The following is a 22,903-nucleotide window of genomic DNA, read 5'->3' as shown; positions in this document are numbered from 1 at the left end:
ACTTTATTGTAGCTCTGTACTGTATTATAACTCTGTACTTTATTATAACTCTGTACTGTATTATAGCTCTGTGCAGAATTATACCTCTGTACTGTATTATAGCTCTGTGCAGAATTATACCTCTGTACTGTATTATAACTCTGTACTTTATTATAACTCTGTACTGTATTATAGCTCTGTGCAGAATTATACCTCTGTACTGTATTATAACTCTGTGCTGTATTATAACTCTGTACTGTATTATCGCTCTGTGCAGAATTATACCTCTGTACTGTATTATAGCTCTGTGCAGAATTATACCTCTGTACTGTATTATAACTCTGTACTGTATTATAACTCTGTACTGTATTATAACTCTGTACTTTATTATAGCTCTGTGCAGTATTATAACTCTGTACTTTATTATAACTCTGTACTGTATTATAGCTCTGTACTGTATTAAAACTCTGTACTTTATTATAACTCTGTACTGTATTATAGCTCTGTGCAGAATTATACCTCTGTACTGTATTATAACTCTGTACTGTATTATAACTCTGTACTGTATTATAGCTCTGTGCAGTATTATAACTCTGTACTTTATTATAACTCTGTACTGTATTATAGCTCTGTACTGTATTAAAACTCTGTACTTTATTATAACTCTGTACTGTATTATAGCTCTGTGCAGAATTATACCTCTGTACTTTATTATAACTCTGTACTGTATTATAACTCTGTACTTTATTATAGCTCTGTGCAGTATTATAACTCTGTACTTTATTATAACTCTGTACTGTATTATAGCTCTGTGCAGAATTATACCTCTGTGCTGTATTATAACTCTGTGCTGTATTATAACTCTGTACTTTATTATAACTCTGTACTGTATTATAGCTCTGTGCAGAATTATACCTCTGTGCTGTATTATAACTCTGTGCTGTATTATAACTCTGTACTTTATTATAACTCTGTACTGTATTATAACTCTGTGCAGAATTATACCTCTGTACTGTATTATAACTCTGTACTGTATTATAACTCTGTACTTTATTATAGCTCTGTGCAGTATTATAACTCTGTACTTTATTATAACTCTGTACTGTATTATAGCTCTGTGCAGAATTATACCTCTGTGCTGTATTATAACTCTGTGCTGTATTATAACTCTGCACTTTATTATAACTCTGTACTGTATTATAGCTCTGTGCAGAATTATACCTCTGTGCTGTATTATAACTCTGTGCTGTATTATAACTCTGTACTTTATTATAACTCTGTACTGTATTATAGCTCTGTGCAGAATTATACCTCTGTACTGTATTATAACTCTGTACTGTATTATAACTCTGTACTTTATTATAGCTCTGTGCAGTATTATAACTCTGTACTTTATTATAACTCTGTACTGTATTATAGCTCTGTGCAGAATTATACCTCTGTACTGTATTATAGCTCTGTACTGTATTATAACTCTGTACTTTATTATAACTCTGTACTGTATTATAGCTCTGTGCAGAATTATACCTCTGTGCTGTATTATAACTCTGTGCTGTATTATAACTCTGTACTTTATTATAACTCTGTACTGTATTATAGCTCTGTACTGTATTATAACTCTGTGCTGTATTATAACTCTGTACTTTATTATAACTCTGTACTTTATTATAACTCTGTACTGTATTGTAGCTCTGTGCAGAATTATACCTCTGTACTGTATTATAGCTCTGTGCTGTATTATAACTCTGTGCTGTATTATAACTCTGTACTTTATTATAACTCTGTACTGTATTATAGCTCTGTGCAGAATTATACCTCTGTACTGTATTATAACTCTGTACTTTATTATAGCTCTGTACTGTATTATAACTCTGTACTTTATTATAACTCTGTACTTTATTATAGCTCTGTACTGTATTATAGCTCTGTGCAGAATTATACCTCTGTACTGTATTATAACTCTGTGCTGTATTATAACTCTGTACTGTATTATAACTCTGTACTTTATTATAACTCTGTACTGTATTAAAGCTCTGTGCAGAATTATACCTCTGTACTGTATTATAACTCTGTGCTGTATTATAACTCTGTACTGTATTATAACTCTGTACTTTATTATAGCTCTGTACTGTATTATAGCTCTGTGCAGAATTATACCTCTGTACTGTATTATAACTCTGTGCTGTATTATAACTCTGTACTGTATTATAACTCTGTACTTTATTATAGCTCTGTACTGTATTATAGCTCTGTGCAGAATTATAACTCTGTGCTGTATTATAACTCTGTGCTGTATTATAACTCTGTACTGTATTATAGCTCTGTGCAGAATTATACCTCTGTACTGTATTATAACTCTGTACTTTATTATAGCTCTGTACTTTATTATAGCTCTGTACTGTATTATAGCTCTGTGCAGAATTATAACTCTGTGCTGTATTATAACTCTGTACTTTATTATAGCTCTGTACTGTATTATAGCTCTGTGCAGAATTATAACTCTGTACTGTATTCTAACTCTGTACTTTATTATAGCTCTGTACTGTATTATAGCTCTGTGCAGAATTATAACTCTGTGCTGTATTATAACTCTGTGCTGTATTATAACTCTGTACTTTATTATAGCTCTGTACTGTATTATAGCTCTGTGCAGAATTATAACTCTGTACTGTATTATAACTCTGTACTGTATTATAACTCTGTACTTTATTATAGCTCTGTACTGTATTATAGCTCTGTGCAGAATTATAACTCTGTGCTGTATTATAACTCTGTACTGTATTATAACTCTGTGCTGTATTATAGCTCTGTACTGTATTATAGCTCTGTGCAGAATTATACCTCTGTACTGTATTATAACTCTGTACTTTATTATAGCTCTGTACTGTATTATAGCTCTGTGCAGAATTATACCTCTGTACTGTATTATAACTCTGTGCTGTATTATAACTCTGTACTGTATTATAACTCTGTACTTTATTATAGCTCTGTACTGTATTATAGCTCTGTGCAGAATTATACCTCTGTACTGTATTATAACTCTGTACTTTATTATAGCTCTGTACTGTATTATAGCTCTGTGCAGAATTATCCCTCTGTACTGTATTATAGCTCTGTGCAGAATTATACCTCTGTACTGTATTATAACTCTGTACTTTATTATAGCTCTGTACTGTATTATAGCTCTGTGCAGAATTATACCTCTGTACTGTATTATAACTCTGTACTTTATTATAGCTCTGTACTGTATTCTAGCTCTCTGCAGAATTATACCTCTGTACTGTATTATAACCCTGTACTTTATTATAGCTCTGTACTGTATTAAAGCTCTGTGCAGAATTATACCTCTGTACTGTTTAGATTAGATTAGAGATACAGCACTGAAACAGGCCCTTCGGCCCACCGAGTCTGTGCCGAACATCAACCACCCATTTATACTAATCCTACACTAATCCCATATTCCTACCAAACATCCCCACCTGTCCCTATATTTCACTACCACCTACCTACACTAGTGACAATTTATAATGGCCAATTTACCTATCAACCTGCAAGTCTTTTGGCTTGTGGGAGGAAACCGGAGCACCCGGAGAAAACCCACGCAGACACAGGGAGAACTTGCAAACTCCACACAGGCAGTACCTGGAATCGAACCCGGGTCCCTGGAGCTGTGAGGCTGCGGTGCTAACCACTGCGCCACTGTGCCGCCCTAAATTATAACTCTGTGCTGTATTATAACTCTGTACTGTATTATAACTCTGTACTTTATTATAACTCTGTACTGTATTATAGCTCTGTGCAGAATTATAACTCTGTACTTTATTATACCTCTGTACTGTATTATAACTGTGCTGTATTATAACTCTGTACTGTATTATAACTCTGTACTTTATTATAACTCTGTACTGTATTATAGCTCTGTGCAGAATTATAACTCTGTACTGTATTATAGCTCTGTACTGTATTATAACTCTGTGCTGTATTATAGCTCTGTGCAGAATTATACCTCTGTACTGTATTATAGCTCTGTACTGTATTATAGCTCTGTACTGTATTATAGCTCTGTGCAGTATTATAACTCTGTACTTTATTATAACTCTGTGCTGTATTATAGCTCTGTGCAGAATTATACCTCTGTACTGTATTATAACTCTGTGCTGTATTATAACTCTGTACTTTATTATAACTCTGTGCAGAATTATACCTCTGTACTGTATTATAACTCTGTACTGTATTATAACTCTGTACTGTATTATAGCTCTGTACTGTATTATAACTCTGTGCTGTATTATAGCTCTGTGCAGAATTATACCTCTGTACTGTATTATAGCTCTGTACTGTATTATAACTCTGTGCTGTATTATAACTCTGTACTTTATTATAACTCTGTGCAGAATTATACCTCTGTACTGTATTATAACTCTGTGCTGTATTATAACTCTGTACTTTATTATAACTCTGTGCAGAATTATACCTCTGTACTGTATTATAACTCTGTACTGTATTATAACTCTGTACTGTATTATAGCTCTGTACTGTATTATAACTCTGTACTGTATTATAGCTCTGTACTGTATTATAACTCTGTGCTGTATTATAACTCTGTGCAGAATTATACCTCTGTACTGTATTATAGCTCTGTACTGTATTATAACTCTGTGCTGTATTATAACTCTGTACTTTATTATAACTCTGTGCAGAATTATACCTCTGTACTGTATTATAACTCTGTGCTGTATTATAACTCTGTACTTTATTATAACTCTTTGCTGTATTATAGCTCTGTGCAGAATTATACCTCTGTACTGTATTATAACTCTGTACTGTATTATAACTCTGTACTGTATTATAGCTCTGTACTGTATTATAACTCTGTGCTGTATTATAACTGTACTGTATTATAACTCTGTACTGTATTATAGCTCTGTGCAGAATTATACCTCTGTACTGTATTATAACTCTGCACTTTATTATAGCTCTGTGCTGTATTATAGCTCTGTGCAGAATTATACCTCTGCACTGTATTATACCTCTGTACTGTATTGTAGCTCTGTACTGTATTATAACTCTGTGCTGTATTATAACTCTGTACTGTATTATAACTCTGTGCTGTATTATAGCTCTGTGCAGAATTATACCTCTGTACTGTATTATAGCTCTGTACTGTATTATAACTCTGTACTTTATTATAACTGTACTGTATTATAACTCTGTACTGTATTATAGCTCTGTGCAGAATTATACCTCTGTACTGTATTATAACTCTGCACTTTATTCTAGCTCTGTACTGTATTATAGCTCTGTGCAGAATTATACCTCTGTACTGTACTATACCTCTGTACTGTATTATAGCTCTGTACTGTATTATAACTCTGTGCTGTATTATAACTCTGTGCTGTATTATTGCTCTGTGCAGAATTATACCTCTGTACTGTATTATAGCTCTGTACTGTATTATAGCTCTGTGCAGAATTATACCTCTGTACTGTATTATAGCTCTGTACTGTATTATAACTCTGTGCTGTATTATAGCTCTGTGCAGAATTATACCTCTGTACTGTATTATAGCTCTGTACTGTATTATAACTCTGTGCTGTATTATAACTCTACTGTATTATAGCTCTGTGCAGAATTATACCTCTGTACTGTATTATACCTCTGTACTGTATTATAGCTCTGTACTGTATTATAACTCTACTGTATTGTAGCTCTGTGCAGAATTATACCTCTGTACTGTATTATACCTCTGTACTGTATTATAACTCTGTACTTTATTATAACTCTGTGCTGTATTATAGCTCTGTGCAGAATTATACATCTGTCCTGTATTATAAGTCTGTACTTTATTATACCTCTGTACTGTATTATACCTCTGTACTGTATTATAGCTCTGTGCAGAATTATACATCTGTCCTGTATTATAAGTCTGTACTTTATTATATGTCTGTACTTTATTATAGCTCTGTGCAGAATTATACCTCTGTACTGTATTATAACTCTGTACTGTATTATAACTCTGTACTTTATTATAACTCTGTGCTGTATTATAGCTCTGTGCAGAATTATACATCTGTCCTGTATTATAAGTCTGTACTTTATTATACCTCTGTACTGTATTATAGCTCTGTGCAGAATTATACCTCTGTACTGTATTATCACTCTGTACTTTATTATAGCTCTGTGCAGAATTATAACTCTGTACTGTATTATAACTCTGTACTTTATTGTAGCTCTGTACTGTATTATAACTCTGTACTTTATTATAACTCTGTACTGTATCATAGCTCTGTGCAGAATTATACCTCTGTACTGTATTATAGCTCTGTGCAGAATTATGCCTCTGTACTGTATTATAGCTCTGTACTGTATTATAACTCTGTGCTGTATTATAACTGTACTGTATTATAACTCTGTACTGTATTATAGCTCTGTGCAGAATTATACCTCTGTACTGTATTATAACTCTGCACTTTATTATAGCTCTGTGCTGTATTATAGCTCTGTGCAGAATTATACCTCTGCACTGCATTATACCTCTGTACTGTATTGTAGCTCTGTACTGTATTATAACTCTGTGCTGTATTATAACTCTGCACTGTATTATAACTCTGTGCTGTATTATAGCTCTGTGCAGAATTATACCTCTGTACTGTATTATAGCTCTGTACTGTATTATAACTCTGTACTTTATTATAACTGTACTGTATTATAACTCTGTACTGTATTATAGCTCTGTGCAGAATTATACCTCTGTACTGTATTATAACTCTGCACTTTATTCTAGCTCTGTACTGTATTATAGCTCTGTGCAGAATTATACCTCTGTACTGTACTATACCTCTGTACTGTATTATAGCTCTGTACTGTATTATAACTCTGTGCTGTATTATAACTCTGTGCTGTATTATTGCTCTGTGCAGAATTATACCTCTGTACTGTATTATACCTCTGTACTGTATTATAGCTCTGTGCAGAATTATACCTCTGTACTGTATTATAGCTCTGTACTGTATTATAACTCTGTGCTGTATTATAGCTCTGTGCAGAATTATACCTCTGTACTGTATTATAGCTCTGTACTGTATTATAACTCTGTGCTGTATTATAACTCTACTGTATTATAGCTCTGAGCAGAATTATACCTCTGTACTGTATTATACCTCTGTACTGTATTATAGCTCTGTACTGTATTATAACTCTACTGTATTATAGCTCTGTGCATAATTATACCTCTGTACTGTATTATACCTCTGTACTGTATTATAACTCTGTACTTTATTATAACTCTGTGCTGTATTATAGCTCTGTGCAGAATTATACATCTGTCCTGTATTATAAGTCTGTACTTTATTATACCTCTGTACTGTATTATACCTCTGTACTGTATTATAGCTCTGTGCAGAATTATACATCTGTCCTGTATTATAAGTCTGTACTTTATTATATGTCTGTACTTTATTATAGCTCTGTGCAGAATTATACCTCTGTACTGTATTATAACTCTGTACTGTATTATAACTCTGTACTTTATTATAACTCTGTGCTGTATTATAGCTCTGTGCAGAATTATACATCTGTCCTGTATTATAAGTCTGTACTTTATTATACCTCTGTACTGTATTATAACTCTGTACTGTATTATAGCTCTGTGCAGAATTATACCTCTGTACTGTATTATAACTCTGTACTGTATTATAACTCTGTACTTTATTATAGCTCTGTGCAGTATTATAACTCTGTACTTTATTATAACTCTGTACTGTATTATAGCTCTGTGCAGAATTATACCTCTGTACTGTATTATAGCTCTGTACTGTATTATAACTCTGTACTTTATTATAACTCTGTACTGTATTATAGCTCTGTGCAGAATTATACCTCTGTGCTGTATTATAACTCTGTGCTGTATTATAACTCTGTACTTTATTATAACTCTGTACTGTATTATAGCTCTGTACTGTATTATAACTCTGTGCTGTATTATAACTCTGTACTTTATTATAACTCTGTACTTTATTATAACTCTGTACTGTATTGTAGCTCTGTGCAGAATTATACCTCTGTACTGTATTATAGCTCTGTGCTGTATTATAACTCTGTGCTGTATTATAACTCTGTACTTTATTATAACTCTGTACTGTATTATAGCTCTGTGCAGAATTATACCTCTGTACTGTATTATAACTCTGTACTTTATTATAGCTCTGTACTGTATTATAGCTCTGTGCAGTATTATAACTCTGTACTTTATTATAACTCTGTACTTTATTATAGCTCTGTACTGTATTATAGCTCTGTGCAGAATTATACCTCTGTACTGTATTATAACTCTGTACTGTATTATAACTCTGTACTTTATTATAACTCTGTACTGTATTAAAGCTCTGTGCAGAATTATACCTCTGTACTGTATTATAACTCTGTGCTGTATTATAACTCTGTACTGTATTATAACTCTGTACTTTATTATAGCTCTGTACTGTATTATAGCTCTGTGCAGAATTATACCTCTGTACTGTATTATAACTCTGTGCTGTATTATAACTCTGTACTGTATTATAACTCTGTACTTTATTATAGCTCTGTACTGTATTATAGCTCTGTGCAGAATTATAACTCTGTGCTGTATTATAACTCTGTGCTGTATTATAACTCTGTACTGTATTATAGCTCTGTGCAGAATTATACCTCTGTACTGTATTATAACTCTGTACTTTATTATAGCTCTGTACTTTATTATAGCTCTGTACTGTATTATAGCTCTGTGCAGAATTATAACTCTGTGCTGTATTATAACTCTGTACTTTATTATAGCTCTGTACTGTATTATAGCTCTGTGCAGAATTATAACTCTGTACTGTATTCTAACTCTGTACTTTATTATAGCTCTGTACTGTATTATAGCTCTGTGCAGAATTATAACTCTGTGCTGTATTATAACTCTGTGCTGTATTATAACTCTGTACTTTATTATAGCTCTGTACTGTATTATAGCTCTGTGCAGAATTATAACTCTGTACTGTATTATAACTCTGTACTGTATTATAACTCTGTACTTTATTATAGCTCTGTACTGTATTATAGCTCTGTGCAGAATTATAACTCTGTGCTGTATTATAACTCTGTACTGTATTATAACTCTGTGCTGTATTATAGCTCTGTACTGTATTATAGCTCTGTGCAGAATTATACCTCTGTACTGTATTATAACTCTGTACTTTATTATAGCTCTGTACTGTATTATAGCTCTGTGCAGAATTATACCTCTGTACTGTATTATAACTCTGTGCTGTATTATAACTCTGTACTGTATTATAACTCTGTACTTTATTATAGCTCTGTACTGTATTATAGCTCTGTGCAGAATTATACCTCTGTACTGTATTATAACTCTGTACTTTATTATAGCTCTGTACTGTATTATAGCTCTGTGCAGAATTATCCCTCTGTACTGTATTATAGCTCTGTGCAGAATTATACCTCTGTACTGTATTATAACTCTGTACTTTATTATAGCTCTGTACTGTATTATAGCTCTGTGCAGAATTATACCTCTGTACTGTATTATAACTCTGTACTTTATTATAGCTCTGTACTGTATTCTAGCTCTCTGCAGAATTATACCTCTGTACTGTATTATAACCCTGTACTTTATTATAGCTCTGTACTGTATTAAAGCTCTGTGCAGAATTATACCTCTGTACTGTTTAGATTAGATTAGAGATACAGCACTGAAACAGGCCCTTCGGCCCACCGAGTCTGTGCCGAACATCAACCACCCATTTATACTAATCCTACACTAATCCCATATTCCTACCAAACATCCCCACCTGTCCCTATATTTCACTACCACCTACCTACACTAGTGACAATTTATAATGGCCAATTTACCTATCAACCTGCAAGTCTTTTGGCTTGTGGGAGGAAACCGGAGCACCCGGAGAAAACCCACGCAGACACAGGGAGAACTTGCAAACTCCACACAGGCAGTACCTGGAATCGAACCCGGGTCCCTGGAGCTGTGAGGCTGCGGTGCTAACCACTGCGCCACTGTGCCGCCCTAAATTATAACTCTGTGCTGTATTATAACTCTGTACTGTATTATAACTCTGTACTTTATTATAACTCTGTACTGTATTATAGCTCTGTGCAGAATTATAACTCTGTACTTTATTATACCTCTGTACTGTATTATAACTGTGCTGTATTATAACTCTGTACTGTATTATAACTCTGTACTTTATTATAACTCTGTACTGTATTATAGCTCTGTGCAGAATTATAACTCTGTACTGTATTATAGCTCTGTACTGTATTATAACTCTGTGCTGTATTATAGCTCTGTGCAGAATTATACCTCTGTACTGTATTATAGCTCTGTACTGTATTATAGCTCTGTACTGTATTATAGCTCTGTGCAGTATTATAACTCTGTACTTTATTATAACTCTGTGCTGTATTATAGCTCTGTGCAGAATTATACCTCTGTACTGTATTATAACTCTGTGCTGTATTATAACTCTGTACTTTATTATAACTCTGTGCAGAATTATACCTCTGTACTGTATTATAACTCTGTACTGTATTATAACTCTGTACTGTATTATAGCTCTGTACTGTATTATAACTCTGTGCTGTATTATAGCTCTGTGCAGAATTATACCTCTGTACTGTATTATAGCTCTGTACTGTATTATAACTCTGTGCTGTATTATAACTCTGTACTTTATTATAACTCTGTGCAGAATTATACCTCTGTACTGTATTATAACTCTGTGCTGTATTATAACTCTGTGCTGTATTATAACTCTGTACTTTATTATAACTCTGTGCAGAATTATACCTCTGTACTGTATTATAACTCTGTACTGTATTATAACTCTGTACTGTATTATAGCTCTGTACTGTATTATAACTCTGTACTGTATTATAGCTCTGTACTGTATTATAACTCTGTGCTGTATTATAACTCTGTGCAGAATTATACCTCTGTACTGTATTATAGCTCTGTACTGTATTATAACTCTGTGCTGTATTATAACTCTGTACTTTATTATAACTCTGTGCAGAATTATACCTCTGTACTGTATTATAACTCTGTGCTGTATTATAACTCTGTACTTTATTATAACTCTGTGCTGTATTATAGCTCTGTGCAGAATTATACCTCTGTACTGTATTATAACTCTGTACTGTATTATAACTCTGTACTGTATTATAGCTCTGTACTGTATTATAACTCTGTGCTGTATTATAACTGTACTGTATTATAACTCTGTACTGTATTATAGCTCTGTGCAGAATTATACCTCTGTACTGTATTATAACTCTGCACTTTATTATAGCTCTGTGCTGTATTATAGCTCTGTGCTGTATTATACCTCTGCACTGTATTATACCTCTGCACTGTATTGTAGCTCTGTACTGTATTATAACTCTGTGCTGTATTATAACTCTGTACTGTATTATAACTCTGTGCTGTATTATAGCTCTGTGCAGAATTATACCTCTGTACTGTATTATAGCTCTGTACTGTATTATAACTCTGTACTTTATTATAACTGTACTGTATTATAACTCTGTACTGTATTATAGCTCTGTGCAGAATTATACCTCTGTACTGTATTATAACTCTGCACTTTATTCTAGCTCTGTACTGTATTATAGCTCTGTGCAGAATTATACCTCTGTACTGTACTATACCTCTGTACTGTATTATAGCTCTGTACTGTATTATAACTCTGTGCTGTATTATAACTCTGTGCTGTATTATTGCTCTGTGCAGAATTATACCTCTGTACTGTATTATACCTCTGTACTGTATTATAGCTCTGTGCAGAATTATACCTCTGTACTGTATTATAGCTCTGTACTGTATTATAACTCTGTGCTGTATTATAGCTCTGTGCAGAATTATACCTCTGTACTGTATTATAGCTCTGTACTGTATTATAACTCTGTGCTGTATTATAACTCTACTGTATTATAGCTCTGTGCAGAATTATACCTCTGTACTGTATTATACCTCTGTACTGTATTATAGCTCTGTACTGTATTATAACTCTACTGTATTGTAGCTCTGTGCAGAATTATACCTCTGTACTGTATTATACCTCTGTACTGTATTATAACTCTGTACTTTATTATAACTCTGTGCTGTATTATAGCTCTGTGCAGAATTATACATCTGTCCTGTATTATAAGTCTGTACTTTATTATACCTCTGTACTGTATTATACCTCTGTACTGTATTATAGCTCTGTGCAGAATTATACATCTGTCCTGTATTATAAGTCTGTACTTTATTATATGTCTGTACTTTATTATAGCTCTGTGCAGAATTATACCTCTGTACTGTATTATAACTCTGTACTGTATTATAACTCTGTACTTTATTATAACTCTGTGCTGTATTATAGCTCTGTGCAGAATTATACATCTGTCCTGTATTATAAGTCTGTACTTTATTATACCTCTGTACTGTATTATAGCTCTGTGCAGAATTATACCTCTGTACTGTATTATCACTCTGTACTTTATTATAGCTCTGTGCAGAATTATAACTCTGTACTGTATTATAACTCTGTACTTTATTGTAGCTCTGTACTGTATTATAACTCTGTACTTTATTATAACTCTGTACTGTATCATAGCTCTGTGCAGAATTATACCTCTGTACTGTATTATAGCTCTGTGCAGAATTATGCCTCTGTACTGTATTATAGCTCTGTACTGTATTATAACTCTGTGCTGTATTATAACTGTACTGTATTATAACTCTGTACTGTATTATAGCTCTGTGCAGAATTATACCTCTGTACTGTATTATAACTCTGCACTTTATTATAGCTCTGTGCTGTATTATAGCTCTGTGCAGAATTATACCTCTGCACTGCATTATACCTCTGTACTGTATTGTAGCTCTGTACTGTATTATAACTGTGCTGTATTATAACTCTGCACTGTATTATAACTCTGTGCTGTATTATAGCTCTGTGCAGAATTATACCTCTGTACTGTATTATAGCTCTGTACTGTATTATAACTCTGTACTTTATTATAACTGTACTGTATTATAACTCTGTACTGTATTATAGCTCTGTGCAGAATTATACCTCTGTACTGTATTATAACTCTGCACTTTATTCTAGCTCTGTACTGTATTATAGCTCTGTGCAGAATTATACCTCTGTACTGTACTATACCTCTGTACTGTATTATAGCTCTGTACTGTATTATAACTCTGTGCTGTATTATAACTCTGTGCTGTATTATTGCTCTGTGCAGAATTATACCTCTGTACTGTATTATACCTCTGTACTGTATTATAGCTCTGTGCAGAATTATACCTCTGTACTGTATTATAGCTCTGTACTGTATTATAACTCTGTGCTGTATTATAGCTCTGTGCAGAATTATACCTCTGTACTGTATTATAGCTCTGTACTGTATTATAACTCTGTGCTGTATTATAACTCTACTGTATTATAGCTCTGAGCAGAATTATACCTCTGTACTGTATTATACCTCTGTACTGTATTATAGCTCTGTACTGTATTATAACTCTACTGTATTATAGCTCTGTGCATAATTATACCTCTGTACTGTATTATACCTCTGTACTGTATTATAACTCTGTACTTTATTATAACTCTGTGCTGTATTATAGCTCTGTGCAGAATTATACATCTGTCCTGTATTATAAGTCTGTACTTTATTATACCTCTGTACTGTATTATACCTCTGTACTGTATTATAGCTCTGTGCAGAATTATACATCTGTCCTGTATTATAAGTCTGTACTTTATTATATGTCTGTACTTTATTATAGCTCTGTGCAGAATTATACCTCTGTACTGTATTATAACTCTGTACTGTATTATAACTCTGTACTTTATTATAACTCTGTGCTGTATTATAGCTCTGTGCAGAATTATACATCTGTCCTGTATTATAAGTCTGTACTTTATTATACCTCTGTACTGTATTATAGCTCTGTGCAGAATTATACCTCTGTACTGTATTATCACTCTGTACTTTATTATAGCTCTGTGCAGAATTATAACTCTGTACTGTATTATAACTCTGTACTTTATTGTAGCTCTGTACTGTATTATAACTCTGTACTTTATTATAACTCTGTACTGTATCATAGCTCTGTGCAGAATTATACCTCTGTACTGTATTATAGCTCTGTGCAGAATTATACCTCTGTACTGTATTATAACTCTGTACTTTATTATAACTCTGTACTGTATTATAGCTCTGTGCAGAATTATACCTCTGTACTGTATTATAGCTCTGTGCAGAATTATACCTCTGTACTGTATTATAACTCTGTACTGTATTATAACTCTATACTTTATTGTAGCTCTGTACTGTATTATAACTCTGTACTTTATTATAACTCTGTACTGTATTATAGCTCTGTGCAGAATTATACCTCTGTACTGTATTATAGCTCTGTGCAGAATTATACCTCTGTACTGTATTATAACTCTGTACTGTATTATAACTCTGTACTTTATTGTAGCTCTGTACTGTATTATAACTCTGTACTTTATTATAACTCTGTACTTTATTATAACTCTGTACTGTATTATAGCTCTGTGCAGAATTATACCTCTGTACTGTATTATAGCTCTGTGCAGAATTATACCTCTGTACTGTATTATAACTCTGTACTTTATTATAGCTCTGTGCAGAATTATACCTCTGTACTGTATTATAACTCTGTGCTGTATTATAACTCTGTACTGTATTATAGCTCTGTGCAGAATTATACATCTGTACTGTATTATAGCTCTGTGCAGAATTATACCTCTGTACTGTATTATAACTCTGTACTTTATTATAACTCTGTACTGTATTATAGCTCTGTGCAGAATTATACCTCTGTACTGTATTATAACTCTGTGCAGAATTATAACTCTGTGCTGTATTATAACACTGTACTGTATTATAGCTCTGTGCAGAATTATACCTCTGTACTTTATTATAACTCTACTGTATTATAACTCTACTGTATTATAGCTCTGTGCAGAATTATAACTCTGTACTGTATTATACCTCTGTACTGTATTATAGCTCTGTGCAGAATTATACATCTGTCCTGTATTATAAGTCTGTACTATATTATATGTCTGTACTTTATTATAGCTCTGTGCAGAATTATACCTCTGTACTGTATTATAACTCTGTGCTGTATTATAACTCTGTGCTGTATTATTGCTCTGTGCAGAATTATACCTCTGTACTGTATTATACCTCTGTACTGTATTATAGCTCTGTGCAGAATTATACCTCTGTACTGTATTATAGCTCTGTACTGTATTATAACTCTGTGCTGTATTATAGCTCTGTGCAGAATTATACCTCTGTACTGTATTATAGCTCTGTACTGTATTATAACTCTGTGCTGTATTATAACCCTACTGTATTATAGCTCTGTGCAGAATTATACCTCTGTACTGTATTATACCTCTGTACTGTATTATAGCTCTGTACTGTATTATAACTCTACTGTATTATAGCTCTGTGCAGAATTATACCTCTGTACTGTATTATACCTCTGTACTGTATTATAACTCTGTACTTTATTATAACTCTGTGCTGTATTATAGCTCTGTGCAGAATTATACCTCTGTACTGTATTATACCTCTGTACTGTATTATAGCTCTGTGCAGAATTATACATCTGTCCTGTATTATAAGTCTGAACTTTATTATATGTCTGTACTTTATTATAGCTCTGTGCAAAATTATACCTCTGTACTGTATTATAACTCTGTACTGTATTATAACTCTGTACTGTATTATAGCTCTGTGCAGAATTATACCTCTGTACTGTATTATCACTCTGTACTTTATTATATCTCTGTACTTTATTATAGCTCTGTGCAGAATTATAACTCTGTACTGTATTATAACTCTGTACTTTATTGTAGCTCTGTACTGTATTATAACTCTGTACTTTATTATAACTCTGTACTGTATCATAGCTCTGTGCAGAATTATACCTCTGTACTGTATTATAGCTCTGTGCAGAATTATACCTCTGTACTGTATTATAACGCTGTACTTTATTATAACTCTGTACTGTATTATAGCTCTGTGCAGAATTATACCTCTGTACTGTATTATAGCTCTGTGCAGAATTATACCTCTGTACTGTATTATAACTCTGTACTGTATTATAACTCTGTACTTTATTGTAGCTCTGTACTGTATTATACCTCTGTACTGTATTATAGCTCTGTGCAGAATTATACCTCTGTACTGTATTATAACTCTGTGCTGTATTATAACTCTGTACTGTATTATAGCTCTGTGCAGAATTATACCTCTGTACTGTATTATAGCTCTGTGCAGAATTATACCTCTGTACTGTATTATAACTCTGTACTTTATTATAACTCTGTACTGTATTATAGCTCAGTGCAGAATTATACCTCTGTACTTTATTATAACTCTACTGTATTATAACTCTACTGTATTATAGCTCTGTGCAGAATTATACCTCTGTACTGTATTATAACTCCGTACTTTATTATAGCTCTGTACTGTATTATAGCTCTGTGCAGAATTATACCTCTGTACTGTATTATAACTCTGTGCTGTATTATAACTCTGTACTGTATTATAACTCTGTACTGTATTATAACTCTGTACTTTATTATGGCTCTGTACTGTATTATAGCTCTGTACTGTATTATAGCTCTGTGCAGAATTATACCTCTGTACTGTATTATAACTCTGTACTTTATTATAGCTCTGTACTGTATTATAGCTCTGTGCAGAATTATACCTCTGTACTGTATTATAACTCTGTACTTTATTATAGCTCTGTACTGTATTCTAGCTCTCTGCAGAATTATACCTCTGTACTGTATTATAACCCTGTACTTTATTATAGCTCTGTACTGTATTAAAGCTCTGTGCAGAATTATACCTCTGTACTGTATTATAACTCTGTACTGTATTATAACTCTGTACTTTATTATAACTCTGTACTGTATTATAGCTCTGTGCAGAATTATAACTCTGTACTTTATTATACCTCTGTACTGTATTATAACTCTGTGCTGTATTATAACTCTGTACTTTATTATAACTCTGTACTGTATTATAGCTCTGTGCAGAATTATAACTCTGTACTTTATTATAACTCTGTACTGTATTATAGCTCTGTGCAGAATTATACCTCTGTACTTTATTATAACTCTGTACTGTATTATAGCACTGTGCAGAATTATAACTCTGTACTTTATTATAACTCTGTACTGTATTATAGCTCTGTGCAGAATTATAACTCTGTACTTTATTATACCTCTGTACTGTATTATAACTCTGTGCTGTATTATAACTCTGTACTTTATTATAACTCTGTACTGTATTATAGCTCTGTGCAGAATTATAACTCTGTACTTTATTATAACTCTGTACTGTATTATAACTCTGTACTTTATTATAACTCTGTACTGTATTATAGCTCTGTACTTTATTATAACTCTGTACTGTATTATAGCTCTGTGCAGAATTATAACTCTGTACTTTATTATAACTCTGTACTTTATTATAACTCTGTACTGTATTATAGCTCTGTGCAGAATTATACCTCTGTACTGTATTATAGCTCTGTACTGTATTATAACTCTGTGCTGTATTATAGCTCTGTGCAGAATTATACCTCTGTACTGTATTATAGCTCTGTACTGTATTATAACTCTGTACTTTATTATAACTCTGTACTGTATTATAGCTCTGTACTGTATTATAACTCTGTGCTGTATTATAGCTCTGTGCAGAATTATACCTCTGTACTGTATTATAGCTCTGTGCAGTATTATAACTCTGTACTTTATTTTAACTCTGTGCTGTATTATAGCTCTGTGCAGAATTATACCTCTGTACTGTATTATAACTCTGTACTGTATTATAGCTCTGTGCAGAATTATACCTCTGTACTTTATTATAACTCTACTGTATTATAGCTCTGTGCAGAATTATACCTCTGTACTGTATTATAACTCTGTGCTGTATTATAACTCTGTACTTTATTATACCTCTGTACTGTATTATAGCTCTGTACTGTATTATAACTCTGTGCTGTATTATAGCTCTGTGCAGAATTATACCTCTGTACTGTATTATAGCTCTGTACTGTATTATAACTCTGTACTTTATTATAGCTCTGTACTGTATTATAGCTCTGTGCAGTATTATAACTCTGTACTTTATTATAACTCTACTGTATTATAGCTCTGTGCAGAATTATACCTCTGTACTGTATTATAACTCTGTACTGTATTATAGCTCTGTGCAGAATTATACCTCTGTACTGTATTATAGCTCTGTACTGTATTATAACTCTGTACTGTATTATAACTCTGTGCTGTATTATAGCTCTGTGCTGTATTATAGCTCTGTGCAGAATTATACCTCTGTACTGTATTATAACTCTGTACTGTATTATAACTGTGCTGTATTATAGCTCTGTGCAGAATTATACCTCTGTACTGTATTATAACTCTGTGCTGTATTATAGCTCTGTGCAGAATTATACCTCTGTACTGTATTATAACTCTGTACTGTATCATAGCTCTGTACTGTATTATAACTCTGTGCTGTATTATAACTGTACTGTATTATAACTCTGTACTGTATTATAGCTCTGTGCAGAATTATACCTCTGTACTGTATTATAACTCTGCACTTTATTATAGCTCTGTGCTGTATTATAGCTCTGTGCAGAATTATACCTCTGTACTGTATTGTAGCTCTGTACTGTATTATAACTCTGTGCTGTATTATAACTCTGTACTGTATTATAACTCTGTGCTGTATTATAACTGTACTGTATTATAACTCTGTACTGTATTATAGCTCTGTGCAGAATTATACCTCTGTACTGTATTATAGCTCTGTACTGTATTATAACTCTGTACTTTATTATAACTGTACTGTATTATAACTCTGTACTGTATTATAGCTCTGTGCAGAATTATACCTCTGTACTGTATTATAACTCTGCACTTTATTCTAGCTCTGTACTGTATTATAGCTCTGTGCAGAATTATACCTCTGTACTGTATTATAACTCTGCACTTTATTCTAGCTCTGTACTGTATTATAGCTCTGTGCAGAATTATACCTCTGTACTGTATTATAGCTCTGTACTGTATTATAACTCTGTGCTGTATTATAACTCTGTGCTGTATTATTGCTCTGTGCAGAATTATACCTCTGTACTGTATTATACCTCTGTACTGTATTATAGCTCTGTGCAGAATTATACCTCTGTACTGTATTATAGCTCTGTACTGTATTATAACTCTGTACTTTATTGTAGCTCTGTACTGTATTATAGCTCTGTGCAGAATTATACCTCTGTACTGTATTATAGCTCTGTACTGTATTATAACTCTGTGCTGTATTATAACTCTACTGTATTATAGCTCTGTGCAGAATTATACCTCTGTACTGTATTATACTTCTGTACTGTATTATAGCTCTGTACTGTATTATAACTCTACTGTATTATAGCTCTGTGCAGAATTATACCTCTGTACTGTATTATACCTCTGTACTGTATTATAACTCTGTACTTTATTATAACTCTGTGCTGTATTATAGCTCTGTGCAGAATTATACCTCTGTACTGTATTATACCTCTGTACTGTATTATAACTCTGTACTTTATTATAACTCTGTGCTGTATTATAGCTCTGTGCAGAATTATACCTCTGTACTGTATTATACCTCTGTACTGTATTATAGCTCTGTGCAGAATTATACCTCTGTACTGTATTATACCTCTGTACTGTATTATAGCTCTGTACTGTATTATAACTCTACTGTATTATAACTCTACTGTATTATAGCTCTGTGCAGAATTATACCTCTGTACTGTATTATACCTCTGTACTGTATTATAACTCTGTACTTTATTATAACTCTGTGCTGTATTATAGCTCTGTGCAGAATTATACCTCTGTACTGTATTATACCTCTGTACTGTATTATAACTCTGTACTTTATTATACCTCTGTACTGTATTATAGCTCTGTGCAGAATTATACATCTGTACTGTATTATAAATCTGTACTGTATTATAACTCTGTACTGTATTATAGCTCTGTGCAGAATTATACCTCTGTACTGTATTATAACTCTGTACTTTATTGTAGCTCTGTACTGTATTATAACTCTGTACTTTATTATAACTCTGTACTGTATCATAGCTCTGTGCAGAATTATACCTCTGTACTGTATTATAGCTCTGTGCAGAATTATACCTCTGTACTGTATTATAACTCTGTACTTTATTATAACTCTGTACTGTATTATAGCTCTGTGCAGAATTATACCTCTGTACTGTATTATAACTCTATACTTTATTGTAGCTCTGTACTGTATTATAACTCTGTACTTTATTATAACTCTGTACTGTATTATAGCTCTGTGCAGAATTATACCTCTGTACTGTATTATAGCTCTGTGCAGAATTATACCTCTGTACTGTATTATAACTCTGTACTTTATTATAACTCTGTACTGTATTATAGCTCTGTGCAGAATTATACCTCTGTACTGTATTATAACTCTGTACTGTATTATAGCTCTGTGCAGAATTATACCTCTACTGTATTATAACTCTGTACTTTATTATAACTCTGTACTGTATTATAGCTCTGTGCAGAATTATACCTCTGTACTGTATTATAACTCTGTACTGTATTATAGCTCTGTGCAGAATTATACCTCTGTACTGTATTATAACTCTGTACTGTATTATAGCTCTGTGCAGAATTATACCTCTGTACTGTATTATAACTCTGTACTTTATTATAACTCTGTACTGTATTATAGCTCTGTGCAGAATTATAACTCTGTGCTGTATTATAACTCTGTACTGTATTATAGCTCTGTGCAGAATTATACCTCTGTACTTTATTATAACTCTACTGTATTATAACTCTACTGTATTATAGCTCTGTGCAGAATTATAACTCTGTACTGTATTATAGCTCTGTGCAGAATTATACCTCTGTACTGTATTATAACTCTGTGCTGTATTATAACTCTGTACTGTATTATAGCTCTGTGCAGAATTATAACTCTGTACTTTATTATAACTCTACTGTATTATAACTCTGTACTGTATTATAACTCTGTACTTTATTGTAGCTCTGTACTGTATTATAGCTCTGTGCAGAATTATACCTCTGTGCTGTATTATATCTCTGTACTGTATTATAACTCTACTGTATTATAACTCTGTACTGTATTATAGCTCTGTGCTGTATTATAGCTCTGTGCTGTATTATAACTCTACTGTATTATAGCTCTGTGCAGAATTATACCTCTGTACTGTATTATAACTCTACTGTATTATAACTCTGTACTGTATTATAACTCTGTACTGTATTATAACTCTACTGTATTATACCTCTACTGTATTATAACTCTACTGTATTATAACTCTGTGCAGAATTATACCATTGTACTGTATTATAACTCTACTGCATTATAACTCTGTACTGTATTATAACTCTGTGCAGAATTATACCATTGTACTGTATTATAACTCTACTGCATTATAACTCTGTACTGTATTATAACTCTGTACTGTATTATAACTCTACTGTATTATACCTCTGTACTGTATTATAGCTCTGTGCAGTATTATACCCCTGTACTGAATTATTGCTCTGTACTGCATTATAACTGTGCAGTATTATGCCTTTCATGTATTATAGCTCTGTGCAGTTTTATAGCTCTTTACTTTTCTGCAGCTATGATTTTTACGCAAACATCAAAAACGAACCGACACTTGCATCTTCTCCTTTTGTGTTTTCACTACCTCAGGCAGCTCTTTTCTGAAGCTCACAAGCATTTCTAAATCGGATTCATGCACAGTTATCAATATTAGCAGTTTTTGCATCCGATATCCGAGATCATTAACAGCTGGAAGAAACACTGAATACCTGCTTGTCCTTTAAAGTTGACAAACATACATTAACCAAAGAGGTTTTAATGCCCACAGTGCATTCTGCACGAAATGTAGTAATTTTTGGAAGATTTGTTCAAACGCACTTGAACACATAAATTACATCAATGAGATTCTTTCGGAGAACAAGCTTGCGGCAACATCAGGAATTTAGGAAGATTCTCCATTTCTGTCCCCCTGCAGATTATTTATTTTACAACTCATTCACTTTTCCCACCCCTCCCCCTTTCTCTCCCAACAATCTCCTGCACAGCATTGAAGAGGTTACTACTTGCCTGCGCAGCCTGTGAAGGGTGAAAGCAGGAGAGCACCAGGTACAGATAAAGGCTGGACTGAATGCCAGGAACCATATCGCGTCTGCTCCTTTACTCTCAGGGAATTCGTCAGGATCAGTCGGTGTGTGGGTTTCCACCTGCTCACTCCACACTGGGAAACCTCCTGGCTTTCACTGGCAGGTGCATTCACATCGAGGTCATTGCATTCAGTCGGTTTCGCTCCTGAGATAGGATGGCTCCAAATGCGAGTCCAGAAAAGTGCTTCACGCGAGTTCCTTTTCCAGACTCAACCAAATCCACAAATTCAGATTCGTTTCCTTGCTGCGGAACGGGGGTTGATCTTCTGGACTGTGTGATCAGGTTGAAGGATTGCTTTGGTCTCAGGTTCATGTTGGGATGATATTGTCCCGCCCCTTACAGGACATGAAGGACTTTGGATTTTGGACAAAAAAGCTTGTTTCAACTTTCGAGCTATTATTACATTAAGATTTCAAATCACGGTTTAAAAATTATATTCCTTGATTTTAGTGACAAGGGCTACATTTTAGCAATACACAAATAAGCAGTTGTTAAATGAGGACTGATTTACAAGTAGTTTATGTCCAATACATGTAAATGCGAATACATAATATTGTAA

At 33.1% G+C, this 22,903-nt stretch overlaps 1 protein-coding gene across 1 annotated transcript in view; it reads right to left on the bottom strand.

Annotated features, from left to right (window-relative positions):
- Nucleotides 1-22,661, bottom strand: part of LOC137353317 (fibulin-7) — a 150,049-nt gene extending 127,388 nt beyond the window's left edge. Inside the window, exon 1 of the mRNA XM_068019458.1 lies at nucleotides 22,267-22,661. Coding sequence (XP_067875559.1) covers nucleotides 22,267-22,341 — 75 coding nt within the window. The 5' untranslated portion in view covers nucleotides 22,342-22,661. The remainder of the gene's footprint in view (nucleotides 1-22,266) is intronic.
- Nucleotides 22,662-22,903: the final 242 nt, after the last annotated feature.

The sequence above is a fragment of the Heterodontus francisci genome, chromosome 3 (assembly GCF_036365525.1).
Source record: "Heterodontus francisci isolate sHetFra1 chromosome 3, sHetFra1.hap1, whole genome shotgun sequence".
NCBI lineage: Eukaryota > Metazoa > Chordata > Chondrichthyes > Heterodontiformes > Heterodontidae > Heterodontus > Heterodontus francisci.
This window is presented reverse-complemented; position numbering and strand designations above follow the sequence as displayed.